Source organism: Copadichromis virginalis, linkage group LG12 (genome assembly GCF_057382275.1).
Source record: "Copadichromis virginalis isolate Kocher_CV1m ecotype Utaka linkage group LG12, C_Virginalis_male_GT1.1, whole genome shotgun sequence".
NCBI lineage: Eukaryota > Metazoa > Chordata > Actinopteri > Cichliformes > Cichlidae > Copadichromis > Copadichromis virginalis.
Genome location: NC_140629.1, coordinates 23964782 through 23977873, shown reverse-complemented (window position 1 = coordinate 23977873; position 13092 = coordinate 23964782). Strand labels below are relative to the sequence as shown.

Sequence of the window (13092 nt, the reverse complement as noted above, 5' to 3'; positions counted from 1 at the left end):
GAGACTTGTTTTTTCTTAGTCCAATTTAACCATGATTGAAGGAAAACCTAAATACATGCAGCTGAGACATTTGCATCATAAGCAAAACAGACGAAATTCACTAATAGGCATTTTCCAGTTGACACAAGTAGCTGCCTGTGCTCCTGTGCCCCTGAGTGTCTGGACTCCTGATTGCTATGCAAACACTTGTCTCCGTGGAAGGTGGCAGAACAAATTGCCATCATCTGAAATTTGTGTGCGCATGCAGCTGTGTGCAGGGCTGTGTGTACGTGTCGCATGTGTGTGACCTTGACATATTGCTAAGATATTGAAGGAGAAAGGCTTGACCTGATAGCCACAGGGCCAGAGATCATGACTGCCATTGCATGCACATTTATGCGCATGTATGTGTCTACATTCCCCTTACCCCCGTGTACCTGGCTGCGATGCTGTGAATGACTCATTTACTATGTGAATATATCTGTGTTTGCCTCTATGTGCTTTATAAACCACAAAAGGGGCTAAAGTGGTCTGCTACAAAAGTCCAATAAAACTGTCAGATATTAAATATCACTGTATGTGTGTGTCAGATTTAGAGTCACAACACTTATTGCCATTATCCTGCTACAAACTGCATATTTTGTTAGTGCCTCGGAGTGTTACATCTGTACTTATTAAAAAGCTTGGAGATGCTGGAGAATGACACAGTTTAAAGCAAGAGAAGGAGAGAGAGAGAGCGCTGATGACAGAATTAAACAATAAGCTCATGAAGAGCGCACTCTCAATAAGCAATAAGAAATAACAGGGGAGAAAACAATGGGGAAGAAAATGAGTAGGAAGGTGAAAGCAGGAGAGAAATGCTGAATTGCTTTTGCATGGTGCAGTGGAAAAAAAGACACTTTGCTCAGCAAGCTCTAGCTGCCAGGAAGCATTTTAATCACAACAGTAGATCCAAATAGGAGCCGAAAAGCAGGGTAGGTCAGGAGGTTGGGTCGATTTGAAGTAAAAGGTTATCACAAAAGGGGGCTCAGTGTAATCAGATCTGGTTAAGGGAAAAGTCACTGTTATAACTGAGAGAGAGAAAGTGAAGGACGGTGGGACAGATAAAGTCAGAAGGAAAATATGCCAGTACGTGGAGAAAATAAATGCATAAAAAAGAGATATGAAGAGAAATTAATAAAATGAAAGACTACCAGGATTTAGTATAGAAGATTATTTTTTTCTTCTTTGATATTTGTTGAACCTTCAAAGCGTTTTAAAGGCATCATCCCTCACCATCCCGCCACCTAACCTCCAGCAAGTCTCACAGTCGAGCAGTTATAAAGTTTTACCTACTTTGAAAAGTTGGCTGACAAAATGTCGAAAGAAAAGATCTGGAAAGAGCTAGTTTGCTTTTGCTAAATTAGCGTGAAGATTTATGATTTAGCGCAGATCGCTGACAGCCACGATAGGACTGGTTAGACAATATAAAACATTGTATGTTAAATATAGCAAATATTGGTAACTTTTCTGTTGTTTTATTTATTTATTTTAACTATGATGTGATATAATGTAATTTCAGAAACTACTTTGTGCCACTTTTTTACAGCATTAATAATTAATTAATGAATCTGAACCCAAAAGAAGTTGGATGAAAAACTCAAATCAAGAGATGTGATAATGTCACAGTGCATGCTAAATGATGCTACTGCATGATAAACAATACTGTAAATGGGTTGTGATGCATTCTCATTCTTGCGTACATAGGCACATTTATGCATGTAAAATCGATGCCAAGTACCTTGTTGATAAGCTAAGTCACTCAGCAATACAGCAGTGTCTGCAGTTATGTGTTTTCCTCTGCGAGTCTCAGAAGCCTGTAAACATAAACTTGTATTCATCTGTCTCTTAGTATGTATCAGCCCAAACATGAGCCAAAAACGGCACATTACCCAGATTTCACTGCACCCCAAGGAGGGCCCACTCCATTCGAGAATGTTATTAGCGGAGCTTAGAAGGATATTTCTGACTGTGTCACTAACTCTCTGCTGAGAGAAAAAAAATCCTCATCTGATGAAACATTGCAGAGAGTAGTGATGCTGTTATGAATTAAAACAGGAACAACTGACAAGCCAAATTAACGAAGGAATGTACTGCTGCCACAATACTGTGTGATCATACACTGTTGAACTGCAGAGTATTTGCTCTTATGTAAAATTCAAAAACACAACCTTAAGAGTTCTAGTAAAAAAAAAAAACCCATTAAAGTATTTACTTAAAAACTAGAATCCTTCTCAGCGTGGACTTCATGCCCCTTTTGCACAGATTTCTGGAGAGGAGTTCTGACATTGTAAATGTTCTTTTTAAGCTTCTCTTTGCTGGAGGGGTTATATTGGTCCACCTTTATCTTTGAAATACCCCAAAGGTGTTACATTAGATTCAGGTTAAGGACCCTACCTTGCCTGGTCATAGTTTTCATTTTTTATTCCTTTTCAGAAGCTCTTTTTGGTACCGTGTCAGCCCTCTACAACCTCGAATAAGTGGTTAAGAAAATGAATGGGCTTTTGCATTATTATCACACTGGGATATTCCAGTTCACCTGAGCTTTTGGAGAGTGGGAGCTGTCCTGTCAGCTAGTATTATAAATTTTAGTTAGAGTATGCGTTCACTGTGTTATACCAGGCCAGATTCATACCCGTCATGTTGGACCCCTTCTGACCTGAACAATTTATCTTAGTCTTATCCCGAAGGATGTGCTCCCACTAATCACCAGCCTTTTTTCCCCCCATGTTCTTATGCAAGTGTTAGTTTTATATATGATTTTTTTCCCCTTGGACTTTCTTGAAGATAGAATTTTCTCATTAATTCCAAGCTGTGCATAGATGCCGATGTTTATATGAGAGCATCTTTGAGCTCTTACAGAAATTCTCATTTCCACTGATAATCTACTGTGCCAAGTCTGAAGCACGCACCTGGCTGGTTTTCACTGCTACGCTGTTGAAGCACGGTTTCTGAAAGTAATTTTTAATGCAATTAAGCTAATTGTAAATCACAGGTGTACTCGATTTTATTCAAATGATCACCCGATTGAAACTTGAGTGTCAGTAATCACAGGTGTATCTACCTCTGCTAAACAGAGTTTCAGGTTTGGGTCAATTAGTTTACTTTGAAATATATTTTTCAGTCATTTATTTTGCATGGCTCATCAAAGAAAATTTTTGAAAGGTGATAGAATTTTAAATGGTTTGACATTTAAATGATGCTGCAGATGTTTGTACTCACTCCATTCATACAGTATACTTGTCAGAGTTTCAGTACAGAAAATAGTTCTTCAAATTCTGTTTACCATATTGAATAATTGAATGTAAGGTTGGATTTAAATGTGATCTACACAACAAAATGGATTTATGTCGATGTATTATTCGGTTATTAATAGAATTAGGTCCATAGGTTTTCAGAAAATTACAGGATTTATACTTTGGTCTCTGTACACCACTGAACTGGATTTCAAATCAAACAATCAAGATGTGACTGAAGTGCAGACTTTCAGCTTTTTAGAAGCTCAAACCTATTTGGGCAAAGTAATAATTTTAAATATAAGGACAGTTTTCAATACTGGGACTCGAATGGTTTGCAGTCAATGAGTGCCTGAAGTCTAGAACACATGGACATCAAACACTGTGCTTTCTCTGCCAGGCCTTTACTGCAGCCACCTTCAGCTGTAGCTCCACCTGTGGTGTGGATCTCTCAGTCTTCACTTCCATCTTCAGTAACTGAAAAGCAATTCTCTTTTGGGTTGAGATCAAGTGAAGCCCGTTTCCGCCACTAAAAAAAAAAAAAAAAGCTAGTATCCATAACTCGAAATTTCGAGTTATTTTCTCGAAATTTCGAGTTATCTCGAAATTTCGAGTTATATTTCTCGAAATTTCGAGTTACTTTTCTCAAAATTTCGAGTTAGCTCTGCCAATCAAAAATATACGTGAATGAGGTCACTTTCTTGTTACCCGGAAGCATATGGCGCAGGACCGCGCACTCAAAAACGGATCCCAACAAATTAAAGTATGTTTGCTGATAGTAACACCATGTGATTCAGCTAATAACACAGGGATTTCATCATTTGTGAAGCCAGGCTGAAAACACTCATCAATCTGTGCATTCACGACTGGATGTAATACCGGTAGCTTAGCTGTAGCATTTGTAGCTGAGGGCTTCAGCTTCCGGGTTACATGGAAATGACGTCATTCACGTAGATTACTGATTGGCAGCGCTAACTCGAAATTTCGAGTTGCTTTTCTCAAAATTTTGAGTTAATATGTCGAAATTTCGAGATAATAACTCGAAATTTCGAGAAAATAACTCGAAATTTTGAGTTATGGATCCTTTTTTTTTTTTTTTTGTGGCGGAAACGGGCTTCCATAAGTGACTGACTTGGTCATTGAAGAGCGTATTCCATTTTTCTCCCCTTGAGAAACTCTTGGGTTGCTTTTGCAGTTTGATTTGGGTCATTATCCATTTGCACAGTTGAAGCGCTGTCTGATCAGTTCTGCAGCATTTGGCTGAATCTGAGCTGAGAGTATAGCTGTGTACCCTCCAGAATTCATCCTGCTGCTTCTATCAGCAGTCACATCATCAATAAACACGTGTGACCCAGTTCCGTTGGCAGCCATACATGCCCATGCCATAGCCTTGCCTCTTCTATGTTTGACAGATGATGTGGTATGCAACAGACCATGAGCCGTTTCTTTCCTTTTCCATACTTTTCTCATCCCATCATTCTGGTACAAGTTAATTTTGGTTTCATCTGTCCAAATAATCTGGTTAATAATTCCTATGATCATCAGATGTAGCTGCGTTCCTTGGTTTTCCAGATTTCGGCTGTTGCTGAGCTGGCCAGTACATTCCTTCTTTCTTTTGCATCAACATCTCACTGGACCTCACATTGACAGTTCCAGTAAACAGCTACCAAATTCAAATTCCACACTTAGATTTAACTCGAGATCTTTTATCTGTGTCACAGAAAATGAGAGAACAGGCCTAACATTACTTTTGAGCTTCTAAAAATTGGTAACACAGCATAATAATGGCCGTTATTAAGTTAAAAGTTAATGCTATGATATGTTTTTTATTTTATTTGATTAGAGGTGGTGTAGAGGCAAAAATACAAATTAAAGTTCACTGTGAAAAAAACTCATGGACCTTTGTTGCCAAATTAATATACTGAATACTTCCAAGATAACTGGAGAGTGAATACATAAACACAGGTATCAAGTTCTGCAAAAGTGAAAATGTGATACATAGTTAAGGCCAAATAAAAGTGGCAATAAAACACAAGGGTCTGCATGATGGATTTCCTTCTGCAGAAAGAATAAGACCAACCTGGGAGAATAAGACTTTCAGGGTGCATGTCTGCTAGAGTGATACTGTCTGTTAAAGTCCTACATATGGGGATGTGTGCAGTTTATCCAGTGTGCATGCTGAATGGACTCTGTCAAATTCCCCAGTTGTCCTTTTGAGAGAGCACTGAAGCAGAGCATAACTGTCAGTATAAGCCTGGTAAACTGGAGAGGTGGGGTCGATTTTGTTATTGGTATTTCTTTTCTGCTTGACCTTTCTATAACCTGAGCACTCAGACAAGTCCCAGTTGTCTTATATGGCTGAATTGACCAGAGCAATGACGCTTGGAAAACTACTGTTGTGGCTTCAAATCTCAGTGAAAGAAGCTCTCAAGGAACAATCCATTGTTTTATATGAGGATTATGTTGAAAGACCAAACGACTTCTTTTAGATCAGTGGTTCTTAACCTGGGTTCGATCGAACCCTAGGGGTTTGGTGAGTCGGTCTCAGGGGTTCGGCAGAGCCTCCACTGCGGAGGTCGCAGAGGTCCAGCCACGCCCGAATTATCGTGTAAATTTGTGATGACACGCCCCCTTCTGGCCATCACTGGCTGCAGACGATCATGCTACACTGCTTGGCCAATCAGGGCTGCGGGGAATGTAGCGCGCGCAGTAGTCAACATGTGAATGTCGTGGTAGTACTTCGCGTGATATTTTTTTTAACATTTTAATCCATACTAACTATGTCGGGCAAAAAAAGAAAGTGGTTGGACGAATATGTACAATATGGATTTACATGTATCACGGAACGTGATGGGAGTGAGCGTCCTATCTGCATGATTTGCAACGCCAAGTTGAGCAACTCTAGTCTCGCACCGGCAAAACTAAAGGAACACTTCTTGAAGCTGCATGGAGACGGGGAATACAAGAACACAACACTTGCTGAATTCAAGGTGAAGAGAGCCAGATTCGATGAAAGGCCCACTCTGCCTGCTCTTGGATTTGTACCCGTTAACAAACCGATCCTCACAGCATCGTACGAAGTTGCTTACCTGATCGCAAAGCAGGGCAAGCCACACACCATTGGTGAAACACTCGTGAAACCAGCCGCGTTAAAGATGGCAAATCTGATACTCGGAACAGCGGCCGAAGGTAAATTATCACAAATTCCTCTTTCAAATGACACCGTCAGCGACAGAATAGAAGACATGAGTAAAGACATCTTGGCTCAAGTAGTCGCCGATCTGATTTCAAGCCCGGCAAAATTCAGCCTTCAGCTCGATGAGAGCACAGACGTTGCTAATCTAAGCCAGCTTACTGTTTTTGTGCGCTATGTGAAAGATGACATGATAAAAGAAGATTTTTTATTTTGTAAGCCTCTTACAACAACAACTAAGGCAGCCGATGTGAAGAAGCTTGTGGATGACTTCTTCGGAGACAACAATCTTTCATGGGACATGGTTTCTGCAGTTTGTACAGACGGAGCTCCCGTCATGCTGGGAAGAAACTCTGGTTTTGGTGCGCTAGTAAAAGCCGATGCACCACACATCATTGTGACTCATTGTATTTTGCACAGGCATGCATTGGCAACAAAAACCTTGCCTCCAAAAATGGCAGAAGTATTAAAAACCGTGGTGGAATGTGTGAACTATGTGCGAAATAGTGCTCTGAGGCACCGCATCTTCAGTGAGCTGTGTAAAGAAATGGGCTCTGAATTCGAGGTACTTCTGTACCATTCTAATGTTCGGTGGTTATCCCGGGGACAGGTGCTGAATCGTGTTTTTGCCATGCGTGTGGAATTAGCCCTGTTTTTGCAAGAGCACCAACACTGTCATGCAGATTGCTTCAAAAATCCTGAGTTCATTCTCATTTTAGCGTACATGGCTGATATATTCGCAGCTCTCAATCATCTCAATCAGCAGATGCAGGGTGGTGGAGTCAATATCATAGAAGCGGAAGAACACCTGAAGGCTTTTCAAAAAAAGCTAACGTTATGGAAACGACGAACAGAGAACAACAACTTTGCAAACTTCCCCCTTCTGGACAACTGTGTAAGTAAGGTCGAAGATGTGTCTGGAATCGGAGATGTTTCTGTATCCACGGAACTGAAGCAAACAATTGCAACGCACTTAGATGAGCTTGCAAAGTCTCTCGACAGATATTTCCCTACAAGAGAGTCATATCCAGCATGGGTGAGACAGCCGTTCACGTTTGCTGTTGAGACAGCAGATGTCAATGATGAATACCTTGACGAAATCATTGAAATTCAGCAGAGCCAGGTTCAACAGCAACTCTTCAGAACAACAACACTCTCAACGTTTTGGTGTCGACAAATGGACAAGTATCCAATTATTGCTAAGAAAGCCCTGGATTTTTTTATACCATTTGTTACAACATATCTTTGCGAGCAATCCTTTTCGACGATGCTGGACATAAAAACGAAGAAAGGAACAGACTTTTCTGTGAAAATGACATGAGACTGGCACTTGCCAAGGTGAAGCCACGCATATCTGAACTGGTCTCTCAAAGGCAACAGCAGAAGTCACACTGATTTGCAGGTATGTAATTTGTTGTAAGTTCATGCATTGTGTTGGTTTTGTTCTTTGAACAAGGTGATGTTCATGTACGGCTCATTTTGTGCACCAGTAAAAAAACATATCTATGTCTTGAATTTGAAAAAAAAAAAAAAAATTTCACTAAAGAGGGGTTCGGTGAATGCGCATATGAAACTGGTGGGGTTCGGTACCTCCAACAAGGTTAAGAACCACTGTTTTAGATTATTTTTTTTTATCAAACATCTCAATTCCCTTGCTCCTCAGATGTTGTACAGCTGTCAAATGACCATCACTCGTGACAGGATTTAGCTTTTTTCCTTTCCCTGAGCTGTTGCTGGGGGACTCCTGAAATGATTTCCCCATGTGTTAACTGTGTATGCAGTATTACATAGTAGTACTGTCTGTTAGAATGATATGAAGTCTGGCCGGGTCTAATCTGTGCTGTGTTCTTTTGGTGACCTTATAGTCAGACTCCCAGTTGTCTTATTAAATTCTTCACCAGACCATAACAGGAAGCTACTGATGGTCGACCAAAGTTATAGAGCTAACTCTCTGCTTAGAAAAGTTACACTGCATTATATACGGTGGGTACATTTTCTTCAAAGGTTTTTTTTTAGTTAATTCGGTTTTAAAAAAAAATCTGACTCTCCAGTTTTTCCTGCTTAAAATGTAACCAACTGTAATGTGCTTTTAGTAAAATCACATGCATGAAACAAGACGATTCTTTTCATCCGTTACAAATATTGCATAAAGTAATACAGCCGACTGCACACCTAAACTTCAAAGCAAGGTAACAAACTCACTTTATCGTGTCCTGCTGTTCTGTGGAAATCCACAGCAGGTATGTGCAGCATAAAATCACTGGTGCAAGTGATGAGATGATAAAGAAAAAATCTAGACTACTTGGATGGGTTTTTTTTGCGTTTTTATTTGTAAAAGAAAAATAGGCGGTATAACATCCCTGCACTTGTGTTCATATTACTACAGAGTAATAATAAACTACACACACCAGGGGGTTAAGTCAGTTGTGATGCCTCTATTTGCATTGAATAAGGTAATCAGTTTTCCCTGTTTGCTTTCAGTTTTAGACTACTGTGTTTTACAAAAGGCTTTCATGAGACTGAATCAACCCATGATAACTGTTTAGTGTATCTGTGTGCACAAGATTGCAAACATACACATTTTTACTGAGATAAGAGAAAATGTTTTGTTTTGTTTATCAGATAGAAAACTTTAAATATTAAATGTGGACAATCCACTCCCATAAGCAGTATTTTCCAACTTTTCTATCTTGTATGGATGCTTAGAGTAGCTAACTCACATGCAATCCGGACATGTGCCTTGCGGCTTTTGGTGGTTCCAGCAGAGCTCCAGGCCACGCACTGACACCAGTAATCTTCAGGGCCAAACAGCTCCTCCACTTGCTGCCGTGTTATTTCTATGCTGGCTTCTCTCACCACCAGACCTGCAGCAAAAGGGAAAAACACCATTGTATTGTTTACAATTTCAACTGGGAATAAGAATCGAGCAAAAATGCAAGCGCTAACAAATGGTAAGTCATAAATAAGTTTTTTTTTTTATTTACTTGTCTTACTCACGTGCTGATTCTCCAGAAAATGTGAAACTTAAATAAGCTTCTATTTGCCTGATATGGCTTACATGTTAGCTTAAAAAGAAAAAGTAAGAGCAATCCATAATAAATATCTCAGCTAGTAAATTAAAGTTGAGGATAATCATTCAGTAGCTGCTGGTGTTTACAAAGCCAGGTCACTTTACAGAGTAGATCCTCTCTGGATTTAATATCACATTTGTGAGATTGTTCCTTTGCGCTTTTACTCTTTATCTCAGTCCACCCCCAATTCCCTCTTTTCTCCGGAGTTTTGAAAGCAGCTCCTATGTAAAGAACAAGTGTAAGATTTGAGTAGCTGCACCCTACTGATAGCACTACAAGGGAGCACAGATAGAGGGGTACTGAAAGAGAAAAAAGGAAATGAAGTCTAAGGGAAAAACTCACGATGAGACGCAGAAAATCTACATTTAAAAAAAATCTACATACAGGATACAGAAAATTGAGAAACTCTGTGACCAAGGAAAGTAATATTCGAGAGAAAATAAACAGAACTATCAAGAAGCGATTAATTAAAGTAAAAACTTTAGGTTACAGACTGGAAAGGAAGGGGAGAGGGCAATGAGAGAAATGGTAGACAGGTAGATGTAATGAAGAGCAACATGACAGAGTTGCAGGGAGAGGAGGATGACAGGTTAAGAGGTGGAAGAGGTCGATAAAATGTGAAAAGGAAAGAGGGAGGGAACAGAGATAAAAATGTATTCAAGTAGGAGTACGTGGGGATTGGGGAGTAGATGGGCAAAATGCCATGAGAAGAGATCTTGGCAGTTTATTTCAGGTTCAGTTGAGTTACAGAGACCCCAGAAACCGTCTCTACGGGGCTCCACAAATCTGACTTGGGCCTATTACTTATGAAGACTCTCGGCAAGTTCTTGCCATAAGAGAGACAGTTATAGCAGCAAAGCCAGGACTGAGGCAAAGGGGACTAAGAGGAAACAAAGTGAAATACAGTGAACGAGACTGAGGCAAACTTAAGGCCATTAATGGCTGGTGGGAGAATTAATAAGTAACCCATAAGGGCAAAGTGTAAGAAAGGCAACATAAGCTTTCAAGTAAGATAGCTGGAAGATCGGTATGGCTTTTCAGTTAAGATGGAGTGTGTGGAAAGTAAACAGGGACCTTAGATAATACAGAAATTCAAATTGACTGATGGCACAGGGAGAAAAGTGTAGAGTAAGTCCAAAAATAAAAATCTAATAGGAGGCAAAAAAGGGGCTAAAAGCCATTGATGGGAAGAGCACTGTAAAGAGCAAAGCTTGTAAAACTGTTGTGCATACTGATGTTTGAGAAAACATGTAAACAAAGGAGATTGATATGGCTTCACAGCATGAAATGAGAGAGCAAAGGAGCACTGCAACAGAGGCAAAAAAAACGGCAGCTAAAGAGACAATTATAACAGGCAAGGAAACCAGGACTAAAGCTGAGACAACGAGTGGGCAAGCAATAGCAATGAGACAAAAAAAAAGACAAAAGTGTGAGCACAAGAAGGGCAAGAACGATAGGAAGAAGGTGGAGACCAGTGAGAATGCTACTGCCAAAGTAATGAGCAATTAAAGGGAATTGTTCAAAAGAGTCAGACAGCTAGATGTGAAAAAGGGACTCAGCATATGCAAAGAAGCATATGGGATGGTACATGAAAGACACCACAGGCTTTGGTGACTCAATGAGAGGGTGGAAGCAGGCTTCTGATGAAGACAACTAAATGGGAAACATATACATATTTAAAGCTTTTGCAACACTGTGTACATGACTTATTAGGTTGAATATCAAAAATCATTAGAAGCTAAATATTATTCAATTAGTGGAGCGTTTCAAGCAAAGCCAGTGAGACACGTGTGCAGGAACGCTAAGAATTTGTAAAACAAAACAGGGAAAAATTTAACACTCAGAATTAAATGTGCACTTTCCACCATAAAATAAGGTAATGGCAAACTGGCGGAAGGGGGGGGGGGGGGGGTGGCAGCACGAAAGAAGAAAAAAAAAGAGAGCACACTCACAACTGTTTCTGTAAACTACAAATATTGGTCTCTCTCCTGCCTTTACTGCTTGGAGAATAAAACTAAAGCGTGTGGGACGCTGGCGCACCTCAGATATTCTGACTGAGAAGCTGCAGCTGACTAACACTGGATAATAAGATATTTTCTCCAAGCAGAAGGCTGAAGGTTTTAAACCTCAAAGTTTTTTGAACTTGTAGCTTGCAGCTAATAAAAAAGCAACCCAACAGAAAAAAAGAATTTTAAAGTTTCCAGAGATGTATTATTAAATTTTTAAATGGTTGTGCAGTGGCTAGCTAATTAACCATCTCTATACTCTGAAGCATAAGTGCAGAACTCTCAGTTATAAACTTCAGTTAATTATGGTTCAGTGCAAAGTTACTAGAACACCTAAACTGCTAGATAAGAGGCAGGGATCAGCAGTGAAGGATAACAATGTGTTTTACAAGGTAGGAAACAACAAAGAAAACAGACAAAAAAGCAAAACAAACTAGGAACAGGTCATATACAGTGAAAAACCACGCTGTGAAGGGCTAAGAACTTCACAGTAGATTAAAAACATGGCTGTTCCTATGAAAATATGTTGAAGAAAATACACCACTTAATCAGTAGCGGTTTCTGATACGGGCGACACGGGCGGTTGCCCGGGGCGGCATCACGGGCATCGGCCAAAAAAAAAAAAAAAAAAATGCTTGTACTCCTGCTGCCCCGACATCATGCCAGCGCATATTGGGAATGGCATAGGCACCGATCGGTTTTCTATCGCCCATTTGCTGGGAGTTGGGCGCCCAGGGCGCCAAACAGGTTAGGACCGCCACTGCACTTAATCCTTGTTAATGTAGTAAAGACTAAAGGTCAAAACTGAAGAGATGAAGTCTTCATCGTGCTAATGCTAACTAATTCTCACTTTCAAAATCAATAATCTGACTTTCGTGAGATAGGGTTTGCTCTGAAAGTCATGCAAAGAAATCACATGAAATCTATCTAAATAAAACAAAGCCTGCAGGCTAGTTCAGACAGACAACTCAAGTTGCACTGCATTATATTCCTCGTGCCTTCTACCAAACATTTCTGGTTTGATTTTGTTGTATATTAAGCTGCAAAATATTCAGTTCATCTGCCTGATGTTTGAACCCATCTACCACCTCAGTATCTACCTCTAGCCCCGGAGGGATGTTTGCTCATTCTGTCAGTTTGGATATGTAATACATTTGCTCAAAGTTATGAATCCTAGATGCAAATTTTATCAACAATCTATGGTTTTACACATTTCAAACATCAACCCTCTGATTGAAATATATTAGAAAATTATGGTTTCAAAGCCGAAAACAGAAGTTATTGATTTGAATGAATGTATCTCTTAAATAATGGCTTTAGGCTATGCAGGAAGAACAGCTGTGGCCTAAGTATGCAATGTTTTTGACATGACGATTATGCAGCTGTTCACAAGTTTTTACCGGTGACATTCTGCATGAAAACGGATTTTCAAGGTTTATAGTACATCACATGGATATATAAGATAAAGACAGACGTCACTAGGTCCAGAGTTGTGCTGTTGAGACAGCCCTGGTTGTTTCCAGTGTTTGACAATGCAAAACTCACAAAGCAAGAGTTGCTGGGCAAAA

The 13092-nt window shown here is 39.9% G+C and overlaps 1 protein-coding gene across 2 annotated transcripts in view; it reads right to left on the bottom strand.

The window, feature by feature from the left end:
- The window catches only part of unc5ca (unc-5 netrin receptor Ca), a 189972-nt gene that overhangs the window by 74634 nt on the left and 102246 nt on the right, over positions 1-13092 (bottom strand). For both annotated transcript variants that reach the window (XM_085475563.1, XM_085475564.1), the window contains exon 3: positions 9168-9311. In XM_085475563.1, the coding sequence (XP_085331689.1) occupies positions 9168-9311 (144 nt within the window). The remainder of the gene's footprint in view (positions 1-9167; positions 9312-13092) is intronic.